Genomic DNA, 12,586 nt, shown 5'->3' on the forward strand with positions numbered 1-12,586 from the left:
TTAAGAAATTTGGCTAGGAAATAAGATAAAAATAAGACAATGTTGGAGAGATGGTCTTGAGAGAGATTTACAGTTCTAATAATAGTCTAAACATACAAAAGCAAGAACGCAGTAGAAATAGGCAAATTGAGACCTGGAGAAGAAAGCTACACCTGCAGGGAATCAAAGTTTTCAAGTATTTAAAAGTGTTATAGAGACACAAAGTTTTAAAATATAAAATGAGATGCTTCCATGTTATACTTATAGTGTTAAGTATACTATTCTCTTTGGTAAATTTAAAGAATTCACTGCCAAATTTACTGGATTTTTAATTTAAAAAATTAAATGTATAACGACATTTCTCTAGACTTTCAGCATTTACCATTCAGAGCTCCTAGTCTAACTGGGGCATTGTAAGAGGGAGAATTCTCATATTTCAGTGGGTGGTTCTTCAGCAAACTTTGGAACACATTCTGTTCTGATTATGGAAGGTTGAACTCTGTCAAAAATGTGAAATATTAATTGGTCAAGGAAAACATGATAAAGAAATGATGCAGTTAAAATGCCTAACAGTGTTTTGCTTATGAATGGTTCCTTAGGGCCCTTATAATATTCAGCATACATGTCAAATTTTTTTTATATTCAATTTTTTCTATACTAAAAAGAAACTTCTAAGAAAAGTTTATTATGAAAGAATAAGCATTTGAGAATGGCCAGAACTTTGTGAAAGAAAACAGTGGTAGGGGATGAGAAACTTGCTTTTCTAAATAAGAAAACATTATTTTAAAGTCATTATAAATGCAACTACATGGTAGTACAAAGAAATACACAAATACATCAGTGTAATAGGCTAGAGACCAGAATTAGATCTCAAAATATATACAGGAATTTAATTATAGAAAAAATGGTATATCAGTTAGGATGATTTTGGCTTCAAGTAATAGGAACCCTGAATCAAACTGCTTTATCAATAAGGAAGTTTATGCCATATTATGGGGAGCCCAGAGGCAGGAAGGGACTTCAGATTTGGTTAATTTAATGACTCTATCATGTTATCCAAGAACAGATTATCTCCATATCTCTACTCTACCATCCTCAACATTTGCTTCATAATTACATTTATAGCAAGATGGCTACCATTTCTGAGGAGTCACTTCCAGACATAATTATCCAAAGTGAAAAGTGATCTATAACTCTACCTTGGGAAACATAAAACTTTTTTTCAGAAGTCTCCCATTGTATTTTTCTTATGTCTATCAACCAGGATTCAACCACATATGCACTCCTACACCAGTGTCATGGAAGGGAGATGGGTTTACTTTTAGTCCCACCACCACGTAAGAAACTCAAACTCTATTTTGCCCAATTTTTTTTAAATCCCAGATGAACTTTGAAATACTTTAATGTAAGAAAAGTGAAACAATTAAAACTTTTAGAAAGTTATCTAGAAAACTAGAATATAGCTTAAGGGTTAAGGAGACCGTTTATATAAAATAGGAAATCTGAAAACTGTAAAAGAAATAATAAGAGTAAACTCTGTTTCATGTACTCACAACTGTAAACCTAATTTTGTCCAACTCTGTATAAATTGGGAAAAAATAATTGCAAAGCATACAATATATAATGGGCTAATGTATAAAGAGCTTCTAGAAATTGGTACGAAAAACGCAATAGAAAAACAAAGAACAAATTCAAAAGATCAATAATTATTTGAAAGGATGCTACGTAACTATTAGTTAGGAAAATGCAAACTAAGGTAATAATGAGATATTATATCCAACCTCTCAGAAAGGGATGTAGGAAGAACAGTACTCTCATGTATCACTGGTAGAAATGTGAATTGCAGCCTTTATGAAAAGATAAATAATATATATATATATATATACTAAAGGCCCATTGTACGGAGAGATTCGTGCAATAGGCCTTCCTTCCCCTGGGTGCTGACACCAGTTTTCTGCTGGCACCAGTTTTCCTCCGGCACCCGGGACCCGGGCCTTCGCTCCAACCGCAGCAGAGAAGCCAAGCCCCTTCAATCTTCAGCCATCTTCAGTCTTCAGTCTTCGCTCTGAGCCTGCATATGCAAATTAACCGCCATCTTTGTTGGGTTAATTTGCATACTCACCTGATTGGCTGGTGGGGGTAGCAGAGTGACACCAATTTGCATGTTTCTCTTTTATCAATGTAGATATATATATACTAGAGGCCCGGTGCACAAAAATTTGTGCACTCGGGGGGGAGGGGGGTCCCTCAGCCGGCCTGTGCCCTCTCGCAGTCTGGCACCCCTCGGGAGATAACGACCTGCTGGCTTAGGCCTGCTCCCGGGTGGCAAAGGGCAGGCCCAATCCCTAGGTGCAGCCCCTGGTCGGGCTCAGAGCAGGGCCAATTGGGGAGTTGGGGCACTGCCCCCTGTCATGCACAGAGCAGGGCCCATCAGGGGGGTTGGGGTGCAGCCCCCTGTCATGCACAGAGCAGGACCCATCAGGGGGTTGGGGCGCCGCCCTCTATCACCCACAGAGCAGGGCCGATCAGGGGGTTCGGGTGCCGCCACTCTCACACTCAGGGCAGGGCCGATAGGGAGGTTATGGCTCTACCCCATCACACACAGAGCAGGGCCCGTGCGGGGGTGGGGGGTAGGGGGTGGGGGGGGGTTGGGCGCTGCACCCTGTCACACACAGAGCAGGGCCGATCAGGGGGTTGGGGCGCCGTACCCTGTCACACACAGAGCTGCAGGGCGATCAGGGGGTTTGGGCGCTGCACCCTGTCATGCTGATCCCGGTGCCGGGAGGGCTCGCGGCTCCGCTGATCCTGGTGCTGGGAGGCATATTACCCTCTTACTATATAGGGTAGAGGCCTGGTGCATGGGTGGGTGCTGGCTAGTTTGCCCTGAAGGGTGTCCTGGATCAGGGTGGGGTCCCCACTGGGGTGCCTGGCCAGCCTGGGTGAGGGGATGATGGCTGTTTGCAGCTGGTCACACACCCTTCAGGTTGGGGGTCCCCACTGGCGTGCCTGGCCAGTCTGGGTGAGGGGCTGAGGGCTGTTTTCAGGCTGGGGGACTGAAGCTCCCAACCGCTCCTTTTTTTCTTTTGTTTTCTTTTTTATTCTGGGCCAGCTTTAGCTTTGAGGCTTGGCTCCAGCTCTTAGGCCTCCGCTGCTGAAATTAGGTTTCTGGCCTTTGCTTACAATGTTGCGATCCTGCTGGCTGAAGCCCGGCAGGTTTCTGGGGTTTTGTTTAGCTTCTATGTTTGTTACATAGTTGCTTGCAGCTCAGAGGCCTGCAGCGGCAGGCGGGGAACGTTGGAGTCCTCCGTCACTGAAGCAAGCAAGCCTCATGTTAGTTTCAAGCTGCCTGGCTGCTGGCCGCCATCTTGGCTGACAGTTAATTTGCATATTGCCCTGATTAGCCAATGGGAAGGGTAGCGGTCGTACGCCAATTACCATGTTTCTCTTTTATTAGATAGGATCCTTTGACCAAGCAGTTCCACTTAATGGAATTTATCCTATAGGAATAAAGAACACTTAATACACTAAGGAAAGTTTTAAAAGATTTTTTTTCATAGCACAGTTTGTATAGGCAAAAAAGCTTGAAATCACATGAATGTTCATCTGTAGAAGAATGGCTGAATATCTTGTGGCCTAACCGTTTTATGGAATACTAGAGGACTGGTGCACAAAATTGATGCCCTTGGGGTTGTTGGGGGGGTGGGGGGGGTTGGTCCCTCAGCCCAGCCTGTACCTTCTTGCAGTTCAGGAGCCCTCAGGGGATGTCCAATTGCTGGCTTACCCCGCTCCCCAGAGGCAGTCATCATTAGTGCTGCCACAGAGGTGGGAGAGGCTCCTGCCAAGGCTGCTGCGCTCTCCAGCTGTGAACCCAGCTTCTGGCTAGGCGCCTGTGGGAGCACACTGACCACCAGGGGCCAGCTCCTGCATTGAGCGTCTTCCCCCTGGTGATCAGTGCACGTCATAGTGACCGGTTGTTCTGCCATTCGGTCGATTTGCATATTAGCCTTTTATTATATAGGATAATGCAAATATTTAAATAAATTAGTTATATCTAGTTTGGCTGACTTGCAGTTATTTTATAATGTATTGTTAAGTATGAAAAATATGCATAGAAGAGTATATAATATGACATTAATATTATAAACCCTGACCAATCATTCCAAATATATATAAACATATTTGTCAATATTTGATTAGAATAATCTATAATGAGATATGTACAAACTGGGTTGGAGGTGTTGGAGGGTGTAACAAAATATGTAATCATATCTTAAATAAATTTTTAAAAGTTAACATCCTAGTTTTAAATGGGTTAAGGACAGCATAGCAAATACAAAAGAAGTAATACAAATGGTGAATAAATGAGGTAGTATTTTTTGTTTGAAAGATTAACAAAGAATAACAGAATATGCACATTTCAAAAGCAGTATACACTCCCATTTATTGCAGGTGTGCCTTCAATTTCAAACCATCTGTCAGGGCAATTTCTATCAGAGTTTCCTTAAGCAGAATTTATCACAGTATTAATTATTATGACAAAAGTTAGAAAAAATCTAATGTGAAATTCAATAAAATATTATCACAATTTATTAAAATTATAATTATCTAAAGGAATGTGTATGGAAGAACATTCATATTATATTGTAAAGGTATAAATTCAGGTTACAGAAAAGATGAATAGTATGATCTTATTTTTACTAAAAAACTGTATATATAGTTTCCACAAGGTTGAACACAAAAATATTAACAGTTTAAAAAGCAGTAGATCTACCCAATAGCAGATTATTCATTCTCTTCAAATGCAATGGAACCGTTGCCAAAATAGATCATATTTTGGGCCATAAAACAAATTTTACTAAACTTAAAAAAACTGAAGTCAAATAAAGTGTGTTCTTTGACCATAATGGAACTAAACTAAAAGTCTATAAACTAGATAGATACTAGGAAAATCTTCAAACACTTGTAAATTAAATGACACACCTGTAAATAACACATGGGTCAAAGAGGAAGTTTGAAATAAAATTAGAACGTATTTTAAACTGAATGCAAATGTATATAACGCATCATTGGGAATCAGCTCAGAAGGAGGAATAGAATGAGAAGAGGATAGAAGCGGAAACCTCCCTAGAAACAAGGTTTTTCAAGGCCTGAGGAAAACAAATAGAAGGATTTAACCTATAATTTCCTTTCTAAATTGTTGTGATGGACTGTCAATCAGCTGTTTGGACTTATTTGAATAAATATGTAGCTGTTATCCCTGTCTCTCTTTAAGGTGGAGCTAGGGATTGCAAAACAGACAGCAAGATAAATCAATAAATTGTTTTTGTTTTTGTCTTACTCTTTTTTTCCTTAGGAAAAGAAAACAACTAGAATTTATATAAATGTATAAACAAGTCATGCTAGATTAAAAACAAATTGTTTTGTTTCTGTAAACAACCTCAACTATGTTTGGTAAATAACTATTAATAACACTAAATAACATCTTTTTTTTTCTTTTAGGGACCCAGAGGTGACAAAGGCTTTAGAGGTGAAACTGTAAGTTTAACTGAATCTGTGGTTGTAGAATCACTTGTCACTAGGCTATAAGCCAGTGATGGCGAACCTTTTGAACTAGGCGTTTCAGCATTTTGAAAAACCCTAACTTAACTCTGGTGCTGTGTCACATGTAGAAATTTTTTGATTTTTGAAAACATAGTAAAACAAAGACTTATATTTTTGATATTTATTTTATATATTTAAATGCCATTTCACAAAGAAAAATCAACCAAAAAAATGAGTGTCATAGGTTCGCCATCACTCCTATAAGCTATATGAAAGCAAGGGCCTTGTTTGATGTGTTCATTGTTATGTATCTGATCCTTGTGGAATAAAAGTAAAACGATAATTTTCAGGGAGTAGAACTAACATGTGGTATAGAGTAGTGAAACCTAGTAAATCCTAAACTTATTTAAGAACCTGCCTGTCACATCCTTCCCAGGTCCCTGTGTAAAATGGAATATCTGCCTTACCCGGCATCAGGAGAAGGATAGCCTCCTCACAGGTGCTGCCAGAGCACTGCCAGGTCGCTTTAGGTGTCACCCACTGTGTCCAGTCAGCAGCTGAGAGGTCTGCAAAGCCGAAGCAAGTCATTAGTTGTGTATTTCAGTCCATTGGAAACAATGGCGAGCGGCTGAGCAAACAGATACACAGCCATTTGGGGACCTAAATGGCACTATTTCCTACTTTTCTGGAATGCCAGTTCTTCTGAATTAAAGAAGATATTCTGTAAAGGGGTCACTTTCCCAACAGATACAAATGAATTTTTTAAGCAGCAGCCACAAACAGGGCAGGCACGGAGTGAAATGGAGGGGATTGAAACCAAGAACAGAAGGCACATAGAATAAACTTAAAGGTAGACATAAAGTCTTGATTAAAAGATAACAACATTACATAGTGACAGTTGAGATTTTTGTTTTCCACCCTGGGGTATGCTTGGGCTGCAGAATAATAAAGTTACAGTTATATTAATTAGCAAAAGAATGGAAATAATGTGATTTCAGAGAGCCCCAAAAGCCCAAAGAGTGTTAAAATAGATGTGCTTAATTTGCAGAAATTCCTCACATTTTCTCAGCAGGCTTACTAGAACAGGAAGCAAGGATGTATGTACACAGTGAAGCCAGATCCCCCAGCAGGGGAGGAAAGGGAAAAGGAAAATATGGGGGGCTTGGAATTAGCCCATTTTCCAAACCCGTCTGTCTCCAGCTGCCTCCCTGCCCCACCCTCTCAGACTGGAACATAAGCTTCCATCAGGACTAGGAAACCTCAAGTACCTATTTCACAACTATTTCATGTGAGAAAAAAGAAAAAAAAACATTTAGTGGCTCCAATGGATTACAAATCAAATGGATTATGCCTGCCTGCAGTCTGAGGCTGCACTGAAAGGAATACAGCCACCCCCATCGGGGGACGTGGACAAAATTAAAGTACCTCCAGAGGAGGGCTCTCTTAGGTTGGTAGTGTATCGGACACCCATGTCCTAAAAAATCCAGTTGAAATATCTGGGATATTTAGCCTTTGCTACACTGCAGCTTGGTCATCCCTCTCATTCTCTTTGTTCTCTCGTTACCTCCTGGTTTTTGCACTTGCTTTTTCTCATCCATAGGATTTATCCCTGTGGTTCCTATGTATCTTGAGGTTTCAATTTAAAGATAACCCGCTCAGGGTGGACTTGCTGATGCTTTAGCCTCACCCCATTGCCACCTGTGGACAGGATACCCAGGACCAAGTACAATGCCTGGCGACTGTTCTTTAGTGCCTTACTTACATGTCCCCTTCTCAGAGAGGCTTTTCCTGACAGGTTTATGTCAAATAGCAATCCTCCCAGCTGTCTGAGATTTCCTATTTTTCCTTGACCTATTTTCTTACCACATGACATGCTGGCCATTTATTAGTTTGGGGTTTTTTGTGTTTTTTTTTTCTGCTTATTATATCTCCCCTCACTAGAAATAAGCTCCATGGCCCAGAAATTTTATTTGTTTTAATACTGTGTCCCCAACACCTAAAGCAGTGTCCGTCTTATAGTGAGTATTCAATAAATATTTAATAAATTATTAGTAAAAGTATTAGGGAAGGCTTGGGGTATTGGGACATGATAGTTGTCTTCAGATATTTGAAAGCTTGCCTTGAGGAAGAAGGAATATATGTGACTTGCTCTAGAAAATAAAATTTAAGTGGCTTATTTATTGCATTGGATTTTCAGTTTCTGTGCTTTGCTCCCTGAAAGATGGTAAGTTTTGTGATACCACATAATTCCCAGTCTATCATAGTACCTGACACATAATTATCACAAGGTAGGTACTTATTGACTAAACATATGGAATGCTAGCCTGATTTCAATGTTATAATGGCCTGTGTAATATAATAATGAATCTCACAAGATAGTTTTGTGAGATAGGATCTCTCAGTAGAAGCCTACTGGCTGTCTCTCCAGGTTACAGGACTGGCACTCCCACACTGAGTAAGAATTAGAGCATACCTACTTCCAGCTGTAAGAGTCTGAGCTTCTACATAAAAGAAAAATAAAGAAGCCCCTCATGAAAGAATGAACAAAAGCATAGAACATAAATAAATAACAGTCCTTTGAAGTTGAAGTTAATTCTTGTGAGCTCCAATTACTATTCTGAATCCATCTACTTCCCTCATTCTTCAGCCCTGGCACTCCAGCCCTCTTTTTATTGCTTCCACTTTTCCCCACTGAAACCCTTTCTCTGCGTAGCAACTAGAGTAATATTGTAAAAATATAAGTCCAATTATATCACTCTCCTCCTTAAAGCCCCCCTATGCCTCCTCACTTGCCCTACAAGGCCCTACAGGAATTTGCCCTGTTTACTTCTCCACTCTCATGTACCATTTTCTCTTTGCCAACTACGATGAATGTCTTTCTATTCTTTGGAACATGGCTTCCTTTTACCTAGAAAATTCTTTCACCTCCTCTTCAAATGACTAGTTTTTATCTCATTATTCGGGTCTCTGCTCAAATATCATCTTAGAGAAACCTCCCATGACTACCCTGTCTCGTTATTCCTGCTCATTTTCTTTCACAATATCCAGTTTTGTTTTCCTCATGGCTGTTAGCACTAATTGAAATTATTTATTTTCTGTCTCCTGTGCTAGAATTTAAACTTCATGAGAGCAGGGAACTTTGATCTACTGGTTACATGTCCAGAACAGAGCTCGCCATGTCGTAGGCACTATTTGAGAAGTGAATTGATTAATAAATGCATACTATTCCCTAAAATTAATAGTTATTTTCAATTTAAGCTAGTAGAGTAGTGTTTCCTGAATTAATATACTTATTATCCTTTTGCTCTGTGGGTTACCATAGCACTCTTCATAATTAAGGTACAAACTTCCAGTGCCCAAGGAGGAGGGGAAAGGACGAGTTAGTGGAATCCAGTGGGTAGAGACGAGGGGTGTTGTTAAACATCCCATAACACAAGCTTCTCAATTTATAACGAAGAAAAGGAAAGCTCTGTTTAGGTACGCCAACTTAAAGATTATGGATCTAAATCATGGTTGTATTTATGCCGGAAGTCGGTCCATCCTTGCTGCTTGACACAGTCGCTGCAGGAAAGAAACATCTGCACAGCATATGTTTCAAGGGACCTGGCGTATATAGCATACTGTTCTTAATATGTTTGCTCCCCTTAGTGCTATGTGTTTTAACCAAGGTCACCTCTCCGAGAAAGGTTGTTTCCCCAGGTAGGGATTTTTCCCTGAAGTTAGGGAGGGGATGAAACTCCTTAACTAAGTGCCAGGCGGGTAGTTAATCACTTTAACTACAAACAATCATGCTTAAGCTACATAATCTTTACTCCCTGGAATGGAGATAAGAAACGCCCTAACCTTTGTAATAGAAATTGACAGGATTAAAATCAACTGGTATAAATACAGATGTAACAAGACAATAAACAGCAGAACCTCTCTGGAGATCCAGACCAGAACTTGGCTGGAGATCCTGGCTAGGCTGCTGATCAACTGAACACTATCTCCGTGTCCTTCCTTCTTCGCCGACTCCGTCTATGCCTTTGGGAACCCCTGGACCTGCTGGGGTTGGACCCTGGCATATTTACATAAATACTTTGGTTCAAGGCTATGCACTTATCATTATTTTCAAAGTCTAATTTTAGAACATGTTATTTTTAGAGGACCATCAGTAAATTCTGGAATTAAATCAAGAGAAAGTCTATTTTCAAAGGTAGTGCTTTCACTATAGCCAAAACCACCATAACTATTCACCTTAATTTGGTTACCTTTAAAAAATTAACATAGACAATTGAGTTTTATTATAAACTGCTTTATATAATAACTAAAGAGAGTGAATTACTTTTCCTTAATGGTGTGTTAGCAACAGAAATAAAAAAAAACTAATAAATGTTATATTGTTGGAATAACATTTTGTTTTACTTGGGCAATTGCCTGTTCTGTGCAGATTGGGGTTGTCCTGCCCTGTCTTGTTTGAAGTATTTTGTTTGAGCATATTTGTGGTGATATGACTTATTCTGGGAAACAAGCTGAAATGAACTCAATAAAATCAGCAGTATAAGTAATTATTTCTTTCTGTGATAAATGTCTCTTTCAAAGTCACAAAGAAGGTATATATTTTGTACTGAGCCATCAGTGAGATTTTTGCAAATGTCAGAAATACGTTAAGTGGGGTGAAATGTCAACTTTATTTTTACCATGTTGATCCAGAATGGAGAAACACACACAGCCAAACTCTGAGCCTCTATATATTTAAAAGGCTATCTCCAAGACAGCCTTCTGTAACTTATCATGCAGCTTCTGAGGTACATGTTTTATACATCTCTACTTTAAGTTATAGTGATATATTATGCAAAGACATGCCCAGCAGGCATGGTGTTGGAGTACTCTACCCTTTTTAAGTTACTATGTATTATTTTTTCTAGTCATAATATATTTAAAATTAACAGCTTTGGCAATAAAACATGCTTAATACAACACTATTTAAAATTCAGCAGAAGATAACTTTTGCTTTTTTATATTTTAACCATAATCTAAATTTGACCCAATATAGTCTTAACATTCAGTTGACCATGAAGCAAAGCAAATTTTGAGTGAACTTTATTTTTTTTAATTTTATTGGTTAATACCGATATATAAATTTCAGGTATAGAGCATTATACTTCAATAGCTGTGTATTCTATTGCATGCTCACCCCAAAAAGTCTAATTTCCATCTGTTACCATATATCTGATCCTCTTTACCCATTTTTCTCTTCTCCCAGCCCCCTTCCTCTCTGGTAACCCCCATTCTATCATGATTATTATTGTTTTATTTTGGAAAATGCCAACTAACTTTTCACATTTTGCTATGCATGTTTTAACTATTCTAATTTCTAATTAATATAGCTAATTTTGATATAATTCATTCTCTCATTCAATAACAACTTTTGAACACCTACTGTGTATTAGGCACTATTCTTGTTTCAGAAAATGAAAAGATGACTAACTCACTTTCAAGGGTCCCTGGGGACTTTCCAATGTGTCATGTATTGTGGAATGCAGAAGAAGTGGTTAGTTGAGCAAGAGGGAGATGACATGGGGTTGGCAGTTCGTTACCGAGTTTTCCCAGTAAAGAAGTATTGGAAGAAGAATGGGAGTTAAACAGACAGAAAAGGTAAGAAGGAACATTCCTAGACAGGAAATAGTACATGCAAAAGAATACATGTATGAAAGAATTTGGAAGATTCAGAGATCTATAAGTAGCTGGTTATAGATGGAGTGTTGGATATGTTGGGGGGGGGGGGGGAGTAAGCGAGTGGAAGTGAGGCCAGACCTTGAAGAGAGGCACAGGTGCACATTAACTAAAAACATAGACTTTTGTATCCAATTGACTTGAATTTTAATCCTAGCTGCCCCTTATTTGTGGTTACTTAACCACTATCTTTTCTTGACTGTAAAATGGGAATATAGCATACAATTTGGCATTTAGTGAGTTCCCAATAAATGGTGGCTATCACAATTCAGAAGTTTATACTCGATCGTCTAAACAATAAAGAGCCATTGGATAATTTCAACTAAGTAATTACACTATTAGATTTCCATTTTATACGTAGAATGTAGTTAGCATAGTAGAGAGAATAAATTCAGGCAGGAAATCAGAAGATCAATCCAGGCAAAACATGGAGTCTTAGCTAGGGCTGCTTTAACAAATTGCCATCAGCTGGAAGGGTTAAACAACAAGCCTTTATTTCTCACAGTTCTGAAGCCTGGGCGGTCCAAAATCAAGCTGCTGACAGATTTCAAGTCTGATGGAGGGTTCTCTTTCTGGTTTTCAGAAGGTCACCCTCTTGCTATATCCTTACATGGTAGAGAGAGAGAGAGATCATCTCTCTTGTGTCTCCACTTAAAAGACCACTACCATTCATTACTTTTCCTTAATGGTGTGTTAGCAAGATCAATAAAAAAGAACTAATGAATGTTATATTGTTGGAAGGCTCCCCATGACCTTTGCACAGCCCCACCTCCAAATACCATCACGTTGGAGATTAGGGCTTCCGTATATGAATTTGGGGGAAACAAACATTCAGTTCACAGCACATGACTAGCACTGAACTAAGATAGGGCTGTGAGGATGGAGAAGTAGTATTTTGGAAAGATTTAGAGGGGAAATCAATATAGTTAGTAACCAACTTATAGATGGATGTTGAAGGAAAGAGAGATATCTAAGAACACTGAAATTTTCATCTTTGATAATTAGGTGAATGTTAGAAATAAAGGGAAAAACATACTTAGTATTAACATTTTTAAGTGGTATATTTATGATGGTTTATTAATGTGAGTAAGTTCAGTTTCTAATATAAGTAATAGATAAAAATAAATATCTGGTTTGTTCATGAATGTGGGTAATAACTCAATGCAAGAGCATATAATTTTAATACAACTCTGTATCTTAAGACTTGCCTCACACAAAAAGGCAATGTTAGAGGTTGACTATTCGTTGTCTTGTTTATATCAAACCAAAAGCATAATATATACATATTGTGCTTTGTCTCCATTTCTTCTAGGGTCCCCAAGGACCAAGAGGTCAACCAGGGCCTCCTGTG

General features: G+C 38.9%; 1 protein-coding gene across 1 annotated transcript in view; it reads left to right on the top strand.

Annotated features, from left to right (window-relative positions):
- The window catches only part of COL24A1 (collagen type XXIV alpha 1 chain), a 320,488-nt gene that overhangs the window by 287,936 nt on the left and 19,966 nt on the right, over positions 1-12,586 (top strand). Inside the window, exons 55-56 of the mRNA XM_081088262.1 lie at positions 5,479-5,514; positions 12,548-12,583. Of these exons, the coding sequence (XP_080944388.1) occupies positions 5,479-5,514; positions 12,548-12,583 (72 nt within the window). The remainder of the gene's footprint in view (positions 1-5,478; positions 5,515-12,547; positions 12,584-12,586) is intronic.

Source organism: Myotis nattereri, assembly GCF_964212035.1.
Source record: "Myotis nattereri genome assembly, chromosome: 3".
NCBI classification, from domain to species: domain Eukaryota; kingdom Metazoa; phylum Chordata; class Mammalia; order Chiroptera; family Vespertilionidae; genus Myotis; species Myotis nattereri.